General features: G+C 37.5%; 1 protein-coding gene across 1 annotated transcript; it reads right to left on the bottom strand.

Moving 5' to 3' along the window:
• Position 1: 1 nt before the first annotated feature.
• LOC110957784 (cytochrome b-245 heavy chain) lies at positions 2-19,338 on the bottom strand. The gene is made up of 13 exons (XM_022203985.2): positions 19,197-19,338; positions 18,397-18,489; positions 15,490-15,600; positions 14,696-14,780; positions 13,663-13,811; positions 11,958-12,139; positions 11,146-11,278; positions 10,982-11,074; positions 10,105-10,358; positions 8,383-8,545; positions 6,302-6,448; positions 4,618-4,742; positions 2-3,642 (listed from the first exon to the last, which is right to left on the bottom strand). Exons 1-13 carry the CDS (start codon positions 19,239-19,241, stop codon positions 3,525-3,527), a joined length of 1,698 nt encoding a protein of 565 aa, XP_022059677.1. The 5' UTR covers positions 19,242-19,338; the 3' UTR covers positions 2-3,524.
• Positions 19,339-22,930: the final 3,592 nt, after the last annotated feature.

Raw genomic sequence — 22,930 nt, 5'->3', positions numbered from 1 at the left:
ATCGTGTTATTTTTTTCTTTTATTTCTTAAAATCCCTCCATTTCCACTCAGCTTGACATGTTTGTCTGTTTTCAAATGTGGACTTTTAAAATCGTAAAGAAAACCTTCAAACTTTGATGAGTTATGTTGAGCAAATATGTGATCAGTTTGAGACTTCCTTGGATTCCTGCTTCACGTTTTCTGCTCAGCTGTTGGTGAAAATCTGAAATGTCTAAAAACAAAACAATGGAACACACAACTGAACTTTTTCTGCTCCGTCCTTCAACACAACAAAAGACCTGCATGAAGCTGATTAAATCTGCTTCTCAGACAGATGAAAGGAGATGAAGTTCTGGATTGTGGGGAGAAACTAAAATGATGACACAGCATCAGGGAGTTGAAACATGGAGCTCTTACTGCAGCCTCTGGTTTTATTCAGTAGTTCCATGTGTGAAGATTAAAGTTTATTACTCAGTTGGTCGTGAGAAAAAAACTTCTACTACATATTTCCTCCTATTGTTGTAAACCGGTACAAATGTCCTCCCAGTACATCGACTGTTTGTATGATTCTTTTTACTGATAAAGACAGTAAAATGTTAAAAATAAAGTAAAAAATACAAGGAACTGGTCACGTTTCTTCTTGGAGGGTTTTTTTGGACCCTCGCTGCCAAATTTAGCTTAATTTTATTTGTCTTCATCAACATATTAGGATGCTATCGGCTGTTTTGTTTCAAGTTTTAACTCTTTCATTTTTGAACCCACATGACAAAGGCTTCATCCATGGATGCCGTTTCCATGACAACTGAGCAAACTGTGGGCCGAAGCCCTGTAAGTGTTCCAATAAACGGACCTTGGACCAGTTACTGAGGATTATTTTTAGAACAACAAATCTGTTTGTTTGGGAAACAGTCCGACGCATAAACACTTTTAGTCCGCACTGATAAACAGAATCTGTACACGTGAGAAACTGCATCCTGAACGTATTTGTTTCTTAATAAATGAGTCGTTCATTCTGGAGACGTTCTGGAGCTGCAGATTTCATTTTGCAGCCTCTTTAGAATGCAGGCTTCATGCCATCACGTTGTGTTTTAACGTTATCATCATTAACCGACACATCTGTAAGCGTGATTTCTGCACATATATGTTCAAACTTCTTTGCAAATTTTACATACAAAATAATTCAGTTTTTCAGAGCTGACAGGAAATGATCTGAAGGTTGCTAGTTGCTCATTTTCCTTCCAAACAAGCTCAAAAACAATAATAATAATAAAAAATCCATGAAACCTTTAGCCAAGATCCATTTTGACAGGACAGAGGTACAACATTGTAAAAAATTAAAAAAAAAAAAAAAGAAACCACAAGTTAAAAACGGTGGAATACTGTAATACTTCAAACAGTGGAAATAATGACATAATTTCAGTAAAACTGTAATTTTACTTTCACACTTTGTAAAAGAAAGTAATTACTATTAGTAAAAATCCAGATTTTTGATGTGGACGTTACTGATTTTTTGACTTAAATACTGTTTAAAAAACTATATTTACAATTTTGGCCTGATTTTTATTTTTTTGGTTTGTATCATGTAATTTATTATGTTTTATCTTAAATTACAGATCATATAAATTTATATGTAATTGTTAAAACCAAACAAAAATTGTAGCTATCAAAAACATTTTTGTAATTACAGAAAACCGCTGAAGCAGAAAGCATGGAGGAGCTTTTTTAGATTTGTGCTTTTCCTGTAAAGTTTCTGCTGTTTTTGTTTGTTTTGTTTGTTTTGTTGCTCCTCTGAAGCCGCCAAAGCTTTAACAACACTGGAGTCCCGTTGGTTTATTCTCCTCTTTCGTTTTGAGGAATCTGATCTGAGACTTTCAGTAACTGCTTCTGACAAAACCCCAAATGGAACAAATGAAAAAGGAAGAAATGTTTTGAAACCAGCAGCTTCTCTTGTTGTCGTAACGCAAAAGGAGAAGAAGGGAATGTGGAAAACACCACAGGGCTTTTTGAGCAACAGCTGGGTCTTTACAAAACGTCTGTGGTGAGAAACGAAGAGGAGGAGGAGCCTGCTGAGCTGCCAGATGTTCCAGATGTACAGTATTCACAGCCAGCTCTTTATCTGAGCAACAGGCTGCTTCTGGCTGGAAATGATAGAAACAAGAGACAAAGGGATGGTGAGAGGTCGCTTTAGAGAAGGTAGTGCTACATTTGAACTTTGTTCACTAAATAGACCCTCCGGAAAAATGTGGGCTAAAATCCTTGATTATAAATAAATTTACGGGGGTTTTATGCCATTTTATGCGGAGAAATTGCGGAAAGTTGCAAAGTATGCGAATAGTTGTGAAATATGCAAAAAGATACAAAATATGTAAGAACTGGGAAAAAGGTGATTCTTCTACATCCTGTCACTAGGCTTCCCTTTTCCCTTCCGTTTTTTCCTCGCTTCTGAAGTGCTGCAACACGGTTGATTTTCTTCGGTGCTCCAGAACGATGTTGCACGGTGTGCTAAAAAGTTTCCCCCCACTTTGGTGCAGTAAATCTGGGTCCTGTTTAGCCCGGTCTCTGGCTGAAATATTCGTAGGTAAATGTGATCTTTGAGCATTCTTGTTTTTCGTCTCTGGGCACCGCTCCGCATCAGCTCGTGCTTCGAGTGTGTGTGAATGAACTGATGACGTCAGGCCGGGCGTCACATAAAAACTCACAACTCCATTTATATCGGTTATAGTTTTCTCATTTTATGCGGAAATTGTGAAATCAAGCGGGACCCGCATATTTCTCTTGTTTTTCGTGGAAATGTGAGATTCTTGTGGGAATTATGCGCTGTTTTATGCGGCCTTTTGGGAAATAATTGACCCCCGCATAATCAGCGGCATTTTGGTGATTAATGCGGGAATTCATAGGATAATCGCGTTTTTCTGGAGGGTCTAACTAAAAATGCGACGACCAAAATTATTCATCCCCCGTGAAATAGTTTGAAACGTTTCTCAGAATGCAGCTTCTTCCCAGTCTCCATCATTTGGATTATTTCTACACTAAAAAAAGGGGAATTTTTTAGCCTTTCCTCTCAAATGAACCATGATGCAGCTTCATTTGAAAGAAAACCACCTTGAAGTGTTGAATTTTTCCAACCTAAATGTTTGCTTCACCCACATATAAACTGTAAAACATAGTTTTGCTTTGGTGTCTTTTCAGAAAACTCTGCATAGTGTAGTAAAGTTTAGCAGAAATGTGTAGAAGCTGCATGAGACCGTTATAAGGCACATGAATGATTTGGAGCTTTCCTTTTTTGTTTAAAGTGTTAAAACCAAACCAAATGAGCATCTCTAACTCAACCTCTTACCATCTCTTGTTTCTTATTTTTGTCATTTCCAGCCAGAAGAAACCCATCAGTCAAATAAAAACTCACTATAAATAAAGATTCTGTCGTGACTGTGAATAATTTAACTGTAGAATCTTCTACATTCAGTCGTTTTTGGTGTGGAACGTGGAAGACGTTTGCTGTAGAGTTCTTCCTCCGTCGTCGCCGTTCAGCCGTTGGAGGTTTTATTCTAGAAGTTCTCCTTGTTGAAGATGAACTTGACGTCGTCCTCCGAATGCGACATACACTGTTTCTCCAGAGATTTTCCCAGCTGAGGCGGACCGCACAGGAAGACGCCAACTTTGGTTCTGCAGATGCAAAATAAAATCAGTAACTTCATTCATCACAGCTCCATGGTTGTGGAGAAGAACTGTGATCAGCAAACATTTAGAATCCACGTACCGCTCATTCTGCATCCGTACTTTATTTTATTTTATAATTCATCACAATCCCAGTTACAGATTTACAGTGCTGCATTTAGTATAATATGAAAAAAAAGCCTAAAAATAATCGTAATAAACGCAGAAAATGGCCCCTCTCACTGGATTATCACTCAAAGGTCAGTGTGTGTCTGCTGCTGGTGATTTTCATTATTGATCCGTTATTTGTTTGAAAATAGAAGGATGTGAGCATTAGTGAGCCAGAGCAGCACCTGAACAGAGTTTATGTCCAAACCTCTAATTATTAAAAAAAAAAAAAAATGATTGTAAAGATTAAAAAAAACAAGATTTTAAAAGATGAAATTCAATCATTAAGATTTTCTTTTGTTGTTAAAGACAACATTTTAAAGAATGAGGAAAAATTCAATAACATTTACTAATTTAAACCTGGATATGTAAATTAACAATATTCTTTATATATAATACTTTATTTAGATGTAAAATTTGTACTTAAAACTTGAGAAATGTTCTTAATTTAAGCTCCACCACCGTTAAGATGTAAAAACAAACAAAAAATCAGTTAAATGTTCCCCTGTTTTACTGTTTAATTACAGAAAAATGTTAGAAGAACATTTATAAATTCTGACTTCATTTCCGAGAATAACGACAAACATCTGTTGCAGCTGTAGCGGTGTTAGCATTAGCATTAGCATCAGCTGTAGTAGTTGTCATAGCAACAGAAATAAAGCAGTAGCTTAAGCTGTGATGTGAACAGGAAACAGGAAAATGAAACCTTTTAACTGATTAAATTTGTCCGTATAAATTAGCTTCACTCTCACGTTCCCAGTTTGTTGTTTTTGGCTGAATGTGGGAAAATGAGACCCTACAAAATAAAAGCCTCACCCCGGGTGCTTTGATGCGATGTTGGTGAATTCGTTGTCCCAGTTGGGTTTCCCGTAAAGAGTCTTCTGTTTGAGGCCGGTGATGGGATCGTTCTCCGCCTCGTGGTGGACTCGGAAATGAGCCGCCTGGTGGAGGAAAAACAGAGAACGTCGTTTTTCTGGAGAGGAATGAGCGTTTATAACACAGGAAGGATAAAAACGTCTTCAGAACAGTTTCCTGAACTAGTTCAAGAAAAATGACAAAAGTTTAAGGTGTTTTTTTTTTTTTTACGTTATTCCAGCCCGATCTCACGAGGATTCGTGAAACTGTCACGTAAATTTTTGTTTCGGTTTCGTGCGCACCAACACAATTTCGTCATGTTTTTCGTGCCGCTCACCACGAAATGCGCACCAATGTATTTTAAACGGCGGACTTTTCGTGCCACTCAGAACGTATTTCAAAAGAATGTGTATATTATATTTTTAATGTAAAACCGTGGCGAATCCAACGCTATATTTTGCATGACATCGTCCCTAACCATAACCCTAACCATAACCCTAACCATAATCCTAACCATAATCCTAACCATAATCCTAACCATAACCTAACCATAACCTAACCATAACCTAACCATAACCTAACCATAACCCGGTGGTACACTTACCAATTTGCATAGGAATTTCAAGAATGTCCGGCAGCCGCAAACGCGATCACACAAGCAGTATACGCCGATGGACAGCTTAGATCGTCATGAATCCGCCGGTATAAACCACTTTCAGATGTGATTACCACAGCGAAAAACATTTCGTGGTGAGCGGCACGAAAAACATGACGAAATCGTGTTGGTGCGCACGAAACCGAAACTAAAACTTACGTGACAGTTTCACGAATCCCCGTGAGACCGGGTTGGTTATTCCAACATGCAAACATTCTGCCAAAATACGACAAAAATAAAATGTAAAGATTTATTTCTGGATTTACTTTTTTACATTGACATCCGTTAATTCATTCAGATTTTATTGTTTTTACTTTTGGTAGTTTAATTTATAAGATTATTTTTTAAAAACTATTTCCATGTGTGGAAACCTAATTATATAAAATAATTTAAAGTGAATTTGCAGATGAATTTTAGTCTTTTTTTATTCCAAAAAAACCCTAAATGTTATTTTAAAAAGTAATGATTTAATGACTTTATTTACAGTGACATGTTGTAAATATTATTTTACATTATCTTTGTCTTTTTTGTACTTTTATTGATATTTTCATTTATTGCAAACATCAATAACAACGTACCTGCTAGAATTAAAATAGTTTAAAAGCAGCAGAACCTTAAAAACATTAGTTAGAACAAGAAAAAGATGATGTTGTTTGAACAGAAAAAGTTTCTTATAATGTGATAGGGTTCAGGTTGTAATTCTGTGAATAATCTGAATGAACTCCTTTAAAATGAAAAACATCTGAATATAACAACAGGTAGTTTCTGTGAGTGATAGCGGTCCATTTATCTGTTCTGGTTTTACACTTCACCTTATTTAGACCGAGTTAACGGAACATTTGGAGCCAGGATTCCAACAGAAAACGTCCTTTTCAAGCTTGATTTTAGAGGAAAAGGACACGAAACAAAGTGACCATAGAACATCTGAGCTAAGCCATAAAGATATCAGAGATCAGGTTTGATCAGGGTTAGAACGTCTTCTGTCCTCACCTCGGCCTCCTTCCAGCGGGTCAGGTAGATGTTGTAGCTCAGGAAGTCGGTCACGTCCCTCTCGGCCATCTGACCCTCCAGAGACTGCAGCAGGTCAGCGAACCACTCGAAGGCCTGCGTCTCCGGACACAGCCAGTAGAAGTAGATCTGGGATTAAAACACAACAACAACGTCCAGATCCTTATTTCAGAGCTTTATCCTCAGTGAGATATCTCTAAAATCTGACTCTGGACGAGAAGGTTTCCTGTTGAGCGCCGAGCAGCACAAAAAACATGAAACGGAGTTTATAATAATCAGCGTTGGACCAGTTACTGAGGACTGTTTTTATAAATTATATATTCTTGTTTTCCTCATGTATTGATGTAAATCTTCCTATAAATCCTGTATTTTACTGTATTTTTGCTGTCTTATTGTAATTTACCTCAACCATTAATTACTGTATAATTTATTAGAATTCTACAGTAAAAATGAGGTTGAATGTTTAATCAAGTAGCTAGATTTTTCAGTATTTTGCTGCATTTATGCCACTTTAATCAACATTAACTGTAATTTTCTTTCTCAAATGTCTAAACTGTGAATTACAGAAATATACTGTATTAATGACTAAGAACTAAAAACTCAGTTTAAGATTTTTAAAAAAAGCATACAGCACTAAAACATGTTTAAATTTGTATGATAAAGTCATATTTCTATGGAGCCATGTCTGACAAACTGTCTTCTATTAAATATACTTAGAAACCAAGAAAAAACATTTTGTTTTCGTCTTCAGAAATGCATCAGATTTACTTTTTTTTTTTTTAATCTGTTAAATTTGGCTGCATTTTAACAGGAATTTAATCAAGTAGCTAGATTTTTCAGTATTTTGATAGCCAAGCCGCGCTAGACAACCCATGGCAACGAATTTAATTCTCTGCCAGGGTGGGTCTAGTTACCCTCCATAAGGCTCGAGGCTGGATTCTCCTAAAACTGGCCGGACCAATCACCATGAAGTGTAGAGTCAGAAGGCGGGCATAACGAAGTGACGACAGAGGTGCGACGATTCTGACAGAAACAACCGGCGCACAATAAACAGTTATCTTTAGACTCGGCTTTGGCCACAGCCCTTAAAGATTTGAAGCTAAAATTCAACTTGAAAGATAAACAAAGGACGGTACTGAAGTGTTTCATTGAGAAGAAAGACGTATTTGGACTTATGCCGACGGGATATGGCAAATCCTTAATATACCAGTTGGCTCCGCTGGTTGGGAAGCTAATGGGACTTATCCACAATCCGCCGGTGCTCTAGGAACTACATCAGCCTATTCGTTGCGCTGATTGGTTGTATACCTACCCAATTGCTGCAGAGGGATTTGATAGACAACCTTTTAGCCCGCCTCCCTCCCTGTCCAACGGTCCCAGACCCTTGTGCCTTCAGAATTCAGAACATGGGTCTCGCGCGGCTAGGCTAGTATTTTGCTGCATTTATGCCACTTTAATCAACATTAACTGTAATTTTCTTCTTCAAATGTCAAAATTGTGAATTACAGAAATATACTGTATTAATAACTAAGAACTAAAAACTCAGTTTAAGATTTTTAAAAAAAAAGCATACAGCACTAAAACATGTTTAAATTTGTATGATAAAGTCATATTTCTATGGAGCCACGTCTGACAAACTGTCCTCTATTCAATATACTTAGAAACCAAGAAAAAACATTTTGTTTTCGTCTTCAGAAATGCATCAGATTTACTGTTTTTTAAACAAATCTGTTATAATTTGGCTTCATTTTAACAGGAATTTATTAGCTAGCAGCAGAAAGAGGCAGTTTTTGTACTTTAAAAGATGATTTAATGAACATCATGTGAGCTGCAGAGTCACTTTGAAACGTATTTTTCTGTGAATTTAAATCAGTTTCTGTGTTAACGTGGGCTGTTCTCATACAAACCGAGAGCTTCTCCTTTACTTTCCTCTTTTAAACTTCATCTGTTGGAAGCTACAGTTGAAATAATGAACTCTGTTAGAAACGTTCAGATTTCTTCTCCTCCTGTGATGCGCTTAAAGGATCTCCTCATCGTTTTCTTCGTGTTGCGTTCCCTCTCACCTTCTTGGTGAAAACCTCCTGGTTGTTCTGGATGCGTTTGTACCACACAGACTTGAGGATGGAGGCGAAGGGCGTCACTCCGATCCCCGCTCCCACCAGCATCACCACCTCGTAGCGGAACACGTCCTCGCTGGCGGTTCCAAACGGGCCGTCGATGGCCACCCTGAGAACAGACGGAGAAGCTGTGAAAGGCCAACGCTGGAACAGAACCAACGTTTGACACACGTCCCCTGTTTCAATCAATTATACACCCCCTGTCAAAAGTTTTAGGACACTTTCTTATTCAAATAAATTAAAACCTGTCCTAAAACTTTTGACAGGGGTGTAAACAGCAAGTAGCAAAATCTAATAAAAAAGGACTCATTCATTCTAAATAACAGGCCAAACTGTAAGAAATCCACATCAAAAATCAATATTTTGTCATTTAAATGTTACTTCATTCTCATACAGTGTTAAACTGTGAAATTATACTTTTTTCCTTTATTTAAATCAGAAAAAGTATCATTGTTTTAGAGGCATTTCCTGTTATTTAAAAGAGAATTTATGTCTTAAGAATTGAAAAATGGTAAAGAAATTTTTCAAAAGGTTTTCCCTGTTTTGTTAAATAATACAAAATATCCCATCAATTTTCACGATAAAGAATATAATGTCCACGTTAAAAATATTTTTATCAGTATTAATTAATCATTTTACCACGTTTGACAGTAAAATTCCTCTGTTTTTTTTTTAATAATTCTGTTTATTTAGGACTGAAAAATGCTAAATATTTTTTGAACTGTCACATTACAGATTTTTCCTGTTTTGTTCAATTATAGAAAATATCCCATCAATTTACACGATAAAAAATGTAATGTCCACGTTAAAAATGTGCATTTTTATATTTTTATCAGTAGGAATTAATTATTTTAATCCCTGTTAATTCCTATTTCTATTTACTTAATTCAGTAAAATTCCTCTATTTTTTCTGTGAGGCAAAAAATAATTGTTTATTTAGGACTGAAAAATGCTAAATATTTTTTTAACCGTCACATTACAGATTTTTCCTGTTTTGTTAAAGATAACGTCAATGAAAATGGAATATTATGCAAAAAGTATTAATTTATATGTTGACTATAAAAAGGACCAAATAAAACTAAGTGTAAATAATGTTCACATAAAATCAGTGTTTTTTTCCTTCTTTTTTGTCGTTTGACAGTAAAATTACATTTTTTTAGCTTATTTTAATCAATGAAAATATCAAAATTTTACAGATGTGTTATCTGAAAGAAAAAAATGTTTATGAAGGATTGCTGTTGAGTCTAAATGTTGAATGAATGAATGTTTTCTACATGTAGAACTCTTGTTGGTTTCCTTTCTGTGCTCGTTTGGACTGTCGGAGCATTTTTGAATCTCCGTGTTTCAGAGGAAGCAGCTCTGGATAAAAACCTCCTGTCACTGTTTGGTCTGAAGAAAACAGAAAAATGCTCCAACCTGCACAGCGAGGCCACCGACGGGAAACTAATTGGTTGTCTGTGGATAGTATTGTTTGGTTTCTACGGTTTCTCTGCCTCTCTATTCTCTGCTGAAATGAGGGAACGGAGCTCTTAGAATGGAACAATCGAGGCTTTAAGTCACCCTTCCTGCCAGCTTTTCAAAGCTTCAGGGAGGCGACAATCGAGTGCAATCAAACGCAATTTCAGCCACAGTTTCCTCTTTTATCAACCCGTTTTCCTGTCGTCGTACTTGGGCATTTTCCAGGCCTCCTGAGGCTCGTTGCTGTCTCCTCCACAGGCCTCGTACAGCGCCTGAGTCCAGTCCCCGACGATGCGGATGTGGGCGCTGAAGTAGTCCTCCTCCGGGGCCGAGGTCAGGGTGAAGGGATGCCACTCCAGCCTGGAGACGGACGGACACTGGATGAAGACGTACTGACCCACCTCCATGTGGAAGCCCTTCCTCTTCATCTGCAGCTCCAGAGTCTTGGACGGATGCATCACCACCTGTGGACCACAAACACAGGTATTAGAATGAATGTTAGGGCTGTTTGTTCAGCTTTGACTGATTCATCACAAGTTTTAAAACCAAATAGTGATTTTTTTCGTAGTCTAAGCCCAAAGTGACGTCAATAAATTGCTGGTTTTCTCTGTCAGCATTGTAAAAATACAGATGTTTGATGCAGATGTTACTCGTTCTTTGTTTCAAATAGTCAAAATGCAAATTAATTCTTTTTCTGTGATTTTACCAAACAGGGAGAATCAGTTACAATAACAGTAAATTGTTAAAACAGTGAGTTACAGTTTGACACAAACTTTAATGTTCACATTTGTTTAATAGTGGATTTGCACCACAGTTGTGGAATAATCTTTAATAAACTCTTAAACTACAAACTTTCATGTTCATTAATGAGTTTAAGAGGATCATAAATAAGACACTGAAGGAGGAAGGTCCATGTTTTTCTGGAGAAGTCCTTGAATATCTCATCTGTTTATTGTTTTCCTGTTTATTTGTGCGTCATGTGTCTGTTCTGTTTCTTTTAAATCTTGTATGGCTGCTGTGTAAAATAGATCTGAATGGGACTTCCTGCTTAGATAAAGGTGAATAAAGTAAAACAGAGCGTACAAACCTTGGTGATGACCACCTTCTGATGGGATCGGTAGAGGCGAACGAGTCTCTCACACAGGTAGAGGAACATGGGGGCGACCACCCACTTCCACGTCTGAACACAGAATATAAACCATGAAACAGGATTCTCCTCTTTCTCTGTTCATGTGTTGAAACGAGGCTCACCATCGGTGGGTTTCCAGCAAACACCGGCACCGTGCAGTTGGACCCGGGTTGTCCCCACTCTTCAAAGCGATCGGCGCACAGGGTGGAGTTGTGCACGAGCAGATCTTTGTTCGTCTGTCCTCGAACAATGCGCCTGAACACACAGTTAAATAACACTGAAATATTACTGTAAGTCAGCATCAGAGAGGGCTGAACTCATAGTTTGGTGAAGGAATGAAGAATTCTATCACAAATATTAGAGTAGAACATTTAAATAGAACCGTTTCCATCAGAAAATCCCACTTACTCAGACTTACTTATTTTGTATTTAATATCCTGTAAACGTGTAAAACTCCACCAGTAATCTCAACGACCTTCTAACTGACATCAAATGCTGAACGTCTTGCAGCTTCATCATGTCTTAATGGAGATTTTTTATGGCTTTGCATCGTCATGTTTGGTCAAATAATATTTATTTCTATTGCTTTGCCAGTGACTTGCAGTATTATCTATCTGTAAAACAGGAACCACTCGAAAATCTGGACATCTTCTAACTTCTTCTCCACCAAAGTATGGCTTTTTTGTTCCCTCTGTGTGAACCAGACTCCAAAGCCGTGGCTCGGTCTAAATCAAGACATGTTTAGGTTATTCTATCTACGATCATCAAGGTTCTTCTGCTCCACCGTCTGTGATTTACTCAGAACCAGTAATGGTCACGTAGACAAACGTGATGATTTGCTGAGTTAAGGCTCTCATCCAGACCAACTAATGTGGTGATAAAAGAGCTGGTAGCTGCAGTAAAAGACGTGAACGGTGCTTCTGTGTCGTCTCACCCAAAGCCGTGGAACACCAGGCCGATGAAGAAGATGACGAAGAGGTGATGCGTGTACCAGAACACCTCGAAGTAGGACCTGCGGATGACCTCCATGGACGAGGTGATGATGAGGATGAGGGCGAGCGTGATGGCGACGCCCGTCAGCCCGGCGATGGTGGTGAACATGACGATGGTAGGGTTCTGCACCAGAACACACTTCACCCGTTACACTCCTTTACTCACATTTGGGCCTCGTGTGGAGCGCCTCCAGGTCATCTCACTTATTTCCTTTTTAATCACACTCTGCTGCAGGTCATGTTTGTTGGCCAACTTCCCTCGTGTACTAATGACGGTTTAGTCATACTTCCTCTAACCGCTGAGGCTGAGTGCTGGTTGTACGGTTGAAATAAAGGGTAAATACATTAAGTGTTAACAGTAGAGGAAACTCAAGCACTGAAGGGACTTAAATGGTTTACATGCAGGCGGCAAATAAAGCTTCAGGGTTGGTGAAGTGTGAAAACTGATAAAAGGTGTGTGCTGAAGTGTGAACACTGGAGAAGACCAGTAAAGGAGATAGATGAGAGAAGATAGACGATGACATTTTTTTGGTTCTTTAGAGATAAAAATTTGGGGCCTGAAAGTGATTGAAGGGTCATTTTAAGTGTGTCTGTGTGGAAAAGTGATCAGTAAACTCCCAGTTATTGAATATGAGAGACATGAAATGTTCTTTTTAAAATTGTAAATATGTGGTTGTTTTCTCATATCAGGATTGAGGTTTAGGTAGAATTTTGAGACTTTCACGTTTTCAGACCTGGAACTTTTTGTATTTTCACCCTCAAAAAATATCTGTGAAGGGATTTTAAGGGAATCTCCAGAACTAAAAGTCCCACAGTCATGAAACTGAACAAACTGTTTCCAGCAGATCCAAATCCAGCCGCAAATTCTATTGATCTCAGAGGATTTGAAAGTCTTTTGGTAGGAAATGTGAGTATACCATTTATATACACTTACAGGAACTTTTTGGGGCCCAATGCCACATTGTCTGAAAACTTAAAACTGTTTTCCATTTTCAAGAACCAGTAATTAAAAATGTGGTCTCTGCTGGAAATAATCAATCCTCAAACTTCATTGCTGTGGGAGTTTTATTTCTGAAGATCGAGAAACATGAAGTTCTGCCAAAATCTTTTACAGAACCCGCCAAAAATACTGAGTAAAATCAGTTTCAAGTTTAAGATCTTGATTTTGGCGAAAGTATAGCATAAAATGTGAGTTTATAGGAATAATTTGAGCATATTTAATCTGATATTCAGAGTATTTCAGCGTTTGGGCTGCAGCGCCATATCGATGTTAAAGGTGTTGCACACTGACTTTTAGTTTAAAATATGAGAAGAATCTGCATTTTTTTCTCTCTATTCTCAATGTTGTAGTTTTGAATAAATGCGTTTCGAGGCAACATTCTGGATCTGCAAAGAGGAAGTTTCCCAAATGACAAAACCTCAAAAAACGAATATGCCAAAAGGAGAAGTTTGTGAAGTAATTCTGTTTCTTTGTCACCAACACTATATTTAGCAACAAGACAGAACGGGGTTTTACTCATTTTTGCAATACAAGAAGCATCCAACTGCACTGAACCTCAGAGCTAACAGGCTGCATACCTTTAATTTAAGTAACTCTGTAAATGAAGATATGAATCTGAGCTAGTGTTCTCTGTTGGTGTATCTCACCGTCTCGTTGCTCCTGATGGGGTTGAGAAAGGAGGCATTGTCTCCGTTCCCGATTTCAGACAGAACGAAGGTCAGGAGGCTGCTGTTGCGATTCAGCTGCGCGTCCATGAAATACTCAAAGTTGAACAAATGTGCAACAATGTGCACGGCTGCAAGAAATGAGAAGTAAATTATGGCAAAATATCCTTCATTTATGGCAAAACGTACTAAATGAAATTAAGGAGTGCTTTAAACTGTGTTGTACCTCGAGATTCTATCATAGATAATAGACTCATTTTAGAGACTACATTTGCAGCTCTAAGCGTTTTTTCAGACTTTGTTTAGGTGTGTCTAACCTTCTACACTAAATTTCTAATTCAAGAACAGTCAGTCAGTATATTCCATGTTTTATTTTGTAGGTGAACAAGCAGAATATCGACCTTTATCTATGAAGAAACAAACTCAATAAAATTACAGGGAAATGGAAACTGAGGAGTACCGCAAGGCTCAATCATAGATCCTCATATATTTGATTTCACTCTTACATCCATACATGTAAGGCATGAAAATGATTATCTGGAAATAGTAGCTCTTTGAATTAACTTCAGTGTGATTATTACATCAATATCAACCTCACGTGGCAACTGAAGTAACAATAACATTTATTTGTGGAGTATCTCACGGCGTACCACTAGGCCCTCTTGTATTTTATATCATTTTGTATGTGGAATAGTAAAATAATGATGTTTATGAACAAAATAAAAGTAGCTGCTCCTTGCAAAAATGTAGCACCCCCAGGCCCTTCCTTGGTCATCTTGTATTTATTATTGATTATTATATAATCTATAAATGTAAAACCAGAATCCACCAGCAATCTCAAAGAACTATCTGACTGCAGCATTAATTACATCAGTGCAGGAAAATAAAAAGTCTGAATAATGTTTTTTATCACATCTCCTGTTAATCTCAGTGCCAGAAGTTATTGCGATCTCAAACTGTCTAAATAATAATCCTGTTCTCTTGAGGTGATTAATGCGAGAGTGTCAGACTGTACCTGTATGGAAGGCGATCATGTAAGCCACCAGTTTGTGAAAAGTGATGTTTCGGTCGAGTTGACGAGCTGCTGTTCGGCTGCAGCACTGAACACAAACAAGACAAACAGGGATTGTAACGTTAACCCTCTGAACTTCAAGCACTTTAATATATTTCTTTATCACTGTGGGCTCATTTTGCACTGCTATATAAAGACCTAAACATCTATGGAAAGAGAGTATAGAGAAATGTCTTCTGTCATACTTCAGTAAGTTATACTACCAATATCAAAATAACTTTAAATCAACATTGTTCCGGGTGTCCACAGGCGGCTCTAAATGTTTTCGATGTTTTACTAGTTATGTGCCTGCAATTCAGCTGAAAAATCTGTTTTTTGTTATCTATTGCTCATAACTGGGTCACTCCTAGCTTAATGGATGAATCAAGGAACACAGATTGATTAGTTTTTTTACAGAATCTGGTTGCTGCAGACTTATGTTTTTTGAAGAGACATTTACAGTAAAGTGAGCTTGAATAAATGTCATTTATTTAGATTTTTTAAGAGAACAGTAATATGTTTTTGTTCAAGTTATAGAAGATTACCGTCTGTGGCTCTGCTTATTGGGCTCAATTTTTCAACTCAGAGGTTTGAATTAATAAATTAATGAACAGCGACACAAATAAGCAGAAACTAATCCACTCAAACATGCGGCTGTTGGCAGATGAATTCAGCCCTCTGATAGTTAAATGACTTTTCTAGCAGTTGGATCCTCCGTTGACAGGAGATAAGTGCATGTTGTGTTTTTCTGTGGATACCTGGATGGATCCTCGGAGGAAGGAGAGGAGGTTTCGGCAGACCGGCAGCAGAATGAGCATACAGTTGAAGTTGAGGCAGGCAGCAGGAGCTCTGGCCCAGGGCAGGGCATGCTGTGGGTTCCAGAGGGTTACTTTAAACTGGGTTTAGTGCTTCATACGTTCTATCATCATCAGAAATCATCCCAGTGACTAGAATTCTGAAACCTGACAGCTGACAGTAAAGAAGAACTCATAAATCAAAACTACGAAGTGAAAAACTTTATTCTGGAATTGCATCTATGAATCGTTTTTAAAACGCTGGTGTTTTATTGGAGGTTCGTAGACGTCTTTGGCTGTCAGTTCTCAAATGCTGCTCTCCTTTCTTTTTGTTTGGGTTGTCCTGGCAAATTGGATTTTAAAAATAGTCATGTTTATCATAAAAAAGAAGAAAAAAGGAACACTCTCTGACTTGTAATTCTCAATGTGTTGATATAAATGAAACACAGTAATGAGTTTAAAACATTATAAACTGAGAATGTGCAGCCCAATGTGGAAACTCTAACCGCCAACCAGACTCTTCAACAACCTTTTCATGGCCATTTTTATTTTTACATTTTTTTTTTACGATTGAGAAAAACTAGGAAATACACTACTGTTGAAAAGTTTGAGGTCATCCAGATAATTCCATGTTTTCCATTAAACTCCCACTTTTATCCATGTGCTAACATAACTGTACAAGGGTTTTCTAACCATCAATGAGCCTTTCAGCACCATTAGCTAACACAATGTAGCATTAGAACACAGGAGTGATGGTTGCTGGAAATGTTCCTCTGTACCCCTATGGAGATATTCCATTAAACATTTACAGCTACAACAGTCATTTACCACATTAACTATGTCTACACTGGATTTATCATTCATTTAATGTCATCTTCATTGATTAAAAAACTGCTTTTCTTTCAAAAATAAGGACATTTCTAAGTGACCCCAGACTTTTGAACGGTAGTGTAAATCAAATTCAAACACGAAAGTCCAAGTTGTTCTTCAAAAAGGGACAGATTTTAAAATTTATTTTAAAATGTAAAATATTAACTTTAATTTGGGCAACATGAAGACCTGAACATGTGTGCCTGCAAGTGGAAAAATGTAAATTTAAGTTGAATAAATGATCTAATTTGAATGTTTCCAGTCACAGAAGCTTATCCAGATGTTTGTTTATCTCATCATAATCACAGTGTATTGTAATGCAGTTACTGTACCGTTAAATGTTGGTGAAAATGGACATTTATATCAGAATATTGTGCACTAAATGCCATTCAGTCTCAACTCTTTAATTTAATGATTCATTTTCTGACTCTAATCTTCTGAAGCTTCTGGGTTTTTTGAATCTGTGAGAAATAAAAGTTCTGAAAACAGGTTTGGAGCAGCAGTTCTCAGGACCGTTCCTTATCTCTGTGTATTTAATAGCATTAAATTCAGAAAAGCAGACCGTAAACGCCTCGCTGTTTCACTTCTGCCGGCCTGCAGCCAGCTGTGACCGCAGAGCAAACGTTCACTACGTCAGCGTTCCTTTGTGAATTAAAGGTGGCGTCGATAAGGGGTGATTAGCGGGGCAGTTAGCGGGGCGGTTAGCGGGGCGTGGACGTCTTCCTCTGTTCCACTTTTAGACTGCTGTTGTGGAAAGTCCAGCTTTTCTTTACTCAGCCCAGTATCACTAAAACAGATCTGCACGGTAATAGATATCTTTATTTTTAGAATTTCTCTTTCTGTGATATCTAACATAAACTGGCTTTGGTCCTGCTCCTTTATGATCGCTGCACAGAGCAGTTAAACTGAAATACAGATCCTTTACAGCGCAGAGAACGGATAGAAAATACTAAAATATTAAGTGCAAGAATACGGTAAATCATGTATTTATGAAGAATAAAGGGGGACATAAAATCCTATAAAAAGGAGGCAGATGGAAGTATTTGTGCAGTGAGAGCTGCAGCTATAAGGCCTGTATGAGGGAAGTCATTATCACACATAGCCTGTTTGACCAGTTTATCAGAGTTGGATAAAAACTGTTTTATGGACTTAATGGATCAGGTTCATGAATTTAAACGTCACATAGTTTCAGTTTTACAGTGAATTCATATAAATGTGGAAGAGAAGTCGGTTTATTTTCTAATCCTGTTTGTATTTTGTGCTCCGTTCAAACTGGACTCTTTAGAGAACATTAAAACACTCGAAACACAACGATAAGATATTAAAAGAAAACACTAGTGGAGGCAGTGCAGCGTTAGAAAGAGAAATGACATCAGATTAAGAATGAAATGTGATTTAAAAAGCTTGTGTGTACAGGTGGTTTTCAGGCTTTCTGTTCTGACAGTCTGAATGTATGTAAGCATATCCCACATATTTACGTCTTTACAGGCTTTTATCTAAAGGAAAGGACATCATTTTTAGGTTACTTTTTGCTACCAATCTGCATCAGATCTGTCTGTCCAACACAAACCTTTTCTTTTTTAAATCCTACAAGACAAAGAATCTCTTCCTGTGTTTGATGCTGAAATCCGACGACTTCTTTTGACCTGGAAGTTTCTTGTAATTGGCTCATAATTGCTCAACTGCTCATTGCGAGCGTGGAAACCACTTCTGTATTCTGCTGTTCAGTTTACCACAGCAGAGGGTGGGCTTCATAATGTCAGAACCTCCGACAGCTGCTGCTTTTAGAGGAAATGAAACAACCCAGGTCCCCTTTCTGACTCCTTTCATATTTACCTACAACTTTCAAAATAAACCATCTCAAAGGGCTTTTAGTAATCAGATCAGGACCTCATAATAATAGAACAGAAGAAAAAACACACAGCTTTCTAACTGATCGACTAGATGAGAGTTTTCTAAAACCACTGAATAAATTCTTATTTCTGCAGCGGCCGGACTCACCCCCAGCAGGACTCTGGTGTAGAACCACTTCTGGACCAGGAACCTCATGTAGAACTCAACAAACAGGTAGGCGTTGATCCCCAGCCACACCAGCTGTAAAACCATCCAACACATGCAGCGTTACGTCGACAGGGCTCAGAACAGAGCAGAACAAGGATCTGATCGAATGCTTTCACACCAGGACGCCCTGAACCATTCCACTAAACGAGTCTGTCCAGGGCCGTATTTCAAAAATAAATGAAGTTTTAGTAGGAACTGAATGTTTTTCAGCAGCTGCAGTCACACATGCTGAGGATTTAAATGTTTGCTGATGTTTTTATGGCAAATTAGATGAAAATTAAAGCAGTTTTTATTCTGAGTGGAGTACAGAAATTAATCAGAAATCAGATTACAGCAGTGGTTCTCTGCTTTGAAGATCATATTTTTGTTTTCCAACTCATTTTGGACCATTTATTCACAGTTGCTGGCAGATTTCAGCCGACTGTTTGCTGGATTTTTATTACCATAAACCAACTGTGACTCCTTCAACCGAACATTTTAATTTACTGTGAAAAATACTGACAAGAAAGAGAGAGAAATATGAAAGAAAATGCTTCAACAAACTGGACAGAAGGAGTAAAACCTCCAGTAAAATCATTAAAAACCAGAATAAAATAAAACCTAAACTAAGCGGAGCAGCATCAATCAGTGTTGATTTGAATCAGAAAGTACCTGAACAGCAGCTGGAATTATGGAAACATTTGGTGCAGCATGAACAGAAAACCCAATAAAAGCCTGAATTAATGAATAAATGAACTCACAATTACAAAGATGGAGAGTCCCTCGTTGGCGATGAAGTTCCCCATGGTGGTGATGAGCAGAGAGTCTGAAAGCAGACAGAAGGAAGCAGAGAGTGAAGAGCGCCGCGGCCCGCTTACTCATTTATAACCTTTGATATCAGCAAATGAGGAAGTGGCCTTTAATGGTTTGTCAGAAGGAAGGAGTCTTATTTCCTCCTCGGAATCCTTCAGACTCTGACGGCTTGATGGAATCTGGGTCAGTGATCTTTGAAACCTTTACACAAACAAGAGTTACCAAGAACAGACAAGAAGGTTTATGACTTTAAAATGTTTGGTTTCAGATAATCCTGATCCATCAGCTGGCTCTAAAATCACCAGATAACAGTTTAAAATGCGATAAAAAAGCACCATAAAGCAGCAGATCTACATGATGGAATGTATTCATTGGCCAGCACAACTTATATCCAGTTTTTTTTTGGTCGTTTTGTTGGAATAAAGTTAAAGTTTCTGTGATTTTTGTGACCAGACGTACGGGGGCAGCAGGAACAATAATGCTGCATGAAACTATCAACTTATTATCAGCAAAATGTGTGGCTGAAATGCTGCTTTTAATTCATCCTGTTCTACATCGTGCATGTTCCTCATGATAGAGCAGCAAACGTACATCTTTTACTTGTTCTATTAGAGCTTTTACAGAAGTAAAAAATCAACAAACTATGAATGTTTGTTGTGAAATCACAGAAGATCCTTTAGATTTTCCAGTTTTTAAGGGTCTTTTAGCTGCAAAATGTAAAGAAAAGTATAATTTCTAGCAAAAAGCAACAATAAGTTTTAAAGTTGTGCAGCCTGATGTGTAAATAAGTGAAAATATGAATCCTATTTCTGAAGTTAAAGACACTTACGCTCCTAAAGTTTAATCTGGATCAGGATGTCGATGCTGGAGCTCCAGGTGACCGTTGAGGAGGAACTTGACGGTCGATGGTGACACTGAGAGTTTTTCAGCAGAGGAAGTGGCCGATTTGTAAACGCGAAGTAAAACTGAAAATTTTTAATTGCCACACGCTTCCTCTTTCAGGAAGACGGACAGAAACCTGAACACCTGAACCAGGATTTTAATTCAGTTTCACACCAGAAGAGGAAAGAGATTCTGTTTTAGCAGAAAGGTGGAGGTTCTGGTAGCAGATCAGCAGCTTGTAGGTTTTAACCCCAAGTGAAGAAACGAGCTTTCAGCAGACCTGCATGTTATTATCCCCCGCCACCACAAAGTGAAAAGGGGGATATAGGTTTGGCCTCCGTCCGTCCGTCTGACATGAAGGGGACAGCTTTTCTCAGAAACTATTACAGCTAGGATTACGAAATTTAGTGTGTAGCTTCACACCATGGACACCTTGATCAAGTTCGAAAATGAGACCTGTGCGATAATATTTAACAGAGTTATGGCCCTTGATCTCTATTTTGGATATAGACTCATAGACATCACATGTGGGGGGGGGGGGGTATTGATGACCATGTCGTCTTGTTAAGTCACTGTGAAAGAAAGAACATAGATACATGCATGAACTCGCAATAGTCTGGTAGTTTGGGCGACAAAAATGACTGTAAAATAACAAAATGCAGTCATTTTCCATGAATAAATTACAGCTCATCTTTAATTTGACTCGTGATGATTCCTAAGAACAAGAATCTTTAATAACAGTCAGAACAGTTTAACACAAATAATGAGACCTAAAAGTGCAGAAAAATGTTTTTTTATATAATTTTATGTCACAATACTGGAAAACTAGTAAATCGTTTCTGATCTGTTAATTTTACATAATATTGATGCAACTTCACATAAAAACCTTGTTTAATGAATAGATTTTAATTTTAATGTTGACAGATATGTGCACCTTTAAAGTGATTAAATTCACCTTTGAAAAACCCCCAGTTATTAAATAATAATCAGAATTAGACCAAAGGGCTGCTGAATTTACATCAGATCACCTTTAACATGAGCTTTTACATGGAATTTATTCTCTAGTTCAGGTTTTTTTATCAGATCTTTAATGGTATAAAATGCAAACACACCTTTAAAAAATTTGCTTTGACCTTTTTTAAACCAAAAAAGTCAAACAGTTCTTAAACAAAGGATTTAATTATAATTCTAACAATAAACTGCTCATTTTAAATCATTTCATCATTACATATTTCATCCAGTAGAAATCCATTTTCAGTGTTATTTTACGTTGCATATGAAAATTCACTGCAGAAAAATTAATGAAATGAACAGACTTTTTGTTTTAATTCAGGAATAAAATCCTTAAAACTCAAACACAGACTTCTTTCCTTTTAATTCACTCCAAACAGCCATAATTCTGATTTAAAATGTGCTACAGTCACACGTTAAATTAAACCAACTTATGAAGTTTTAAATGTTTTAAATAAAATCATGCCATAAAATTAAAAAAAACAATCAAGGAATAACCGTCATAAGGATTTCTGAGTTTGATCTGGGTCTAACGCTGAAGCTTTCAGCACAATTACACAGAAAGAAATCCGTTTTTTAATGAGGATTACTGACAATTAGATCGCTGTTGATTGTTTGGGGGATTTAACGTCGGTGCTCACATCACACCGACTGGAGTTAAATCTTAAAAGACTCGCATGATGTGAGCCTGGCCTTTTTAAAAGGTCTCTGAGCCTGAACTGTTAAACACCAGGAAAGTGTTGGAACGCTGCTTAAGATTCAAGATTTAAGACTTTATTCACCATCTGAGCAGAAATAGACGGTCCAGGCTCAGCAATTAAAATAGGAAGTACAAAACAAAAACATTCTGCACGAGTTTCAATGGATAAAATACTAAAATATGCCAAATAAATATGAATAAAAAGGATCGGTGATGTGTCCAGGAATGTGTTGAACATAATGCTCACATTTCTGTTTTTCACATTAATCTCTCTGTGGTGAGGAAACGACTCAGTTAAAAGCTTTAAAAGCAGAAACCAGGTTTAACTAATACTGTTTTATGTTCCCACTGAATGTGATTAATTAAATAAAGATGAGTGTCTGAAGAGGAGCGCTGCTGCCACCTAGCAGGAATCACTGTGATCAGTCAGAAGAGAATAATGGTGAGCTTTCAGTGAGAACTAGCTCCAAAATACGAGTTTAATAAGGCAACAGAGGTCTTTTTTTTCTGAAGCTTCCACTGATTTAAACCCTCCCAACGATTCAAGAACTAACACAGAAACCAGTTTATTTATAGAAGCGATATAAGCCGCAGAGCGATTAAAAAATACAACTGCAATCAAAGTGTTTTTGGTCAATGGGGAAAACTGAATGAAGTTTCCTGAAATACGGACTGTCCAGTCTGAGGAATATTCAGCATTAAAACCATCAGAACACAAAATCACAGGAGAGTTTCTGAAGAAGAACAAAGTGAATCTAAGAGCACACCTTTGGGGTATTTTCAAGAGAAACATGAATCTACAGAGCAAAGAGCAGTTAAATAAATCCTCTGAAGCGTGTCTGCTGAGGAGGATTAAATCCGTCATCAGAAGTAAAGGAGGACACACAAAGAATTAAAGAGAAAAGATCAGAATAATGACTTTTACTGTCATGAATCTGAACGGTTTTTAACGTTAAATCTCCTGTCCTACTTAGCAGTGACTCAGTTCTGAATCATCTGACTGTGAATTCCTAGAAAGCATCTTTTGCTCTCTTTACTTTGAATCTTGTAGAATATTCAGTCATCTGAAAGTGATTACTTTGTGCTCTC

This window comes from Acanthochromis polyacanthus, chromosome 22 (assembly GCF_021347895.1).
Source record: "Acanthochromis polyacanthus isolate Apoly-LR-REF ecotype Palm Island chromosome 22, KAUST_Apoly_ChrSc, whole genome shotgun sequence".
NCBI lineage: Eukaryota > Metazoa > Chordata > Actinopteri > Pomacentridae > Acanthochromis > Acanthochromis polyacanthus.
Note: the sequence above shows the minus strand (reverse complement) of the source record. Positions and strands in the feature narration are given on the sequence as shown.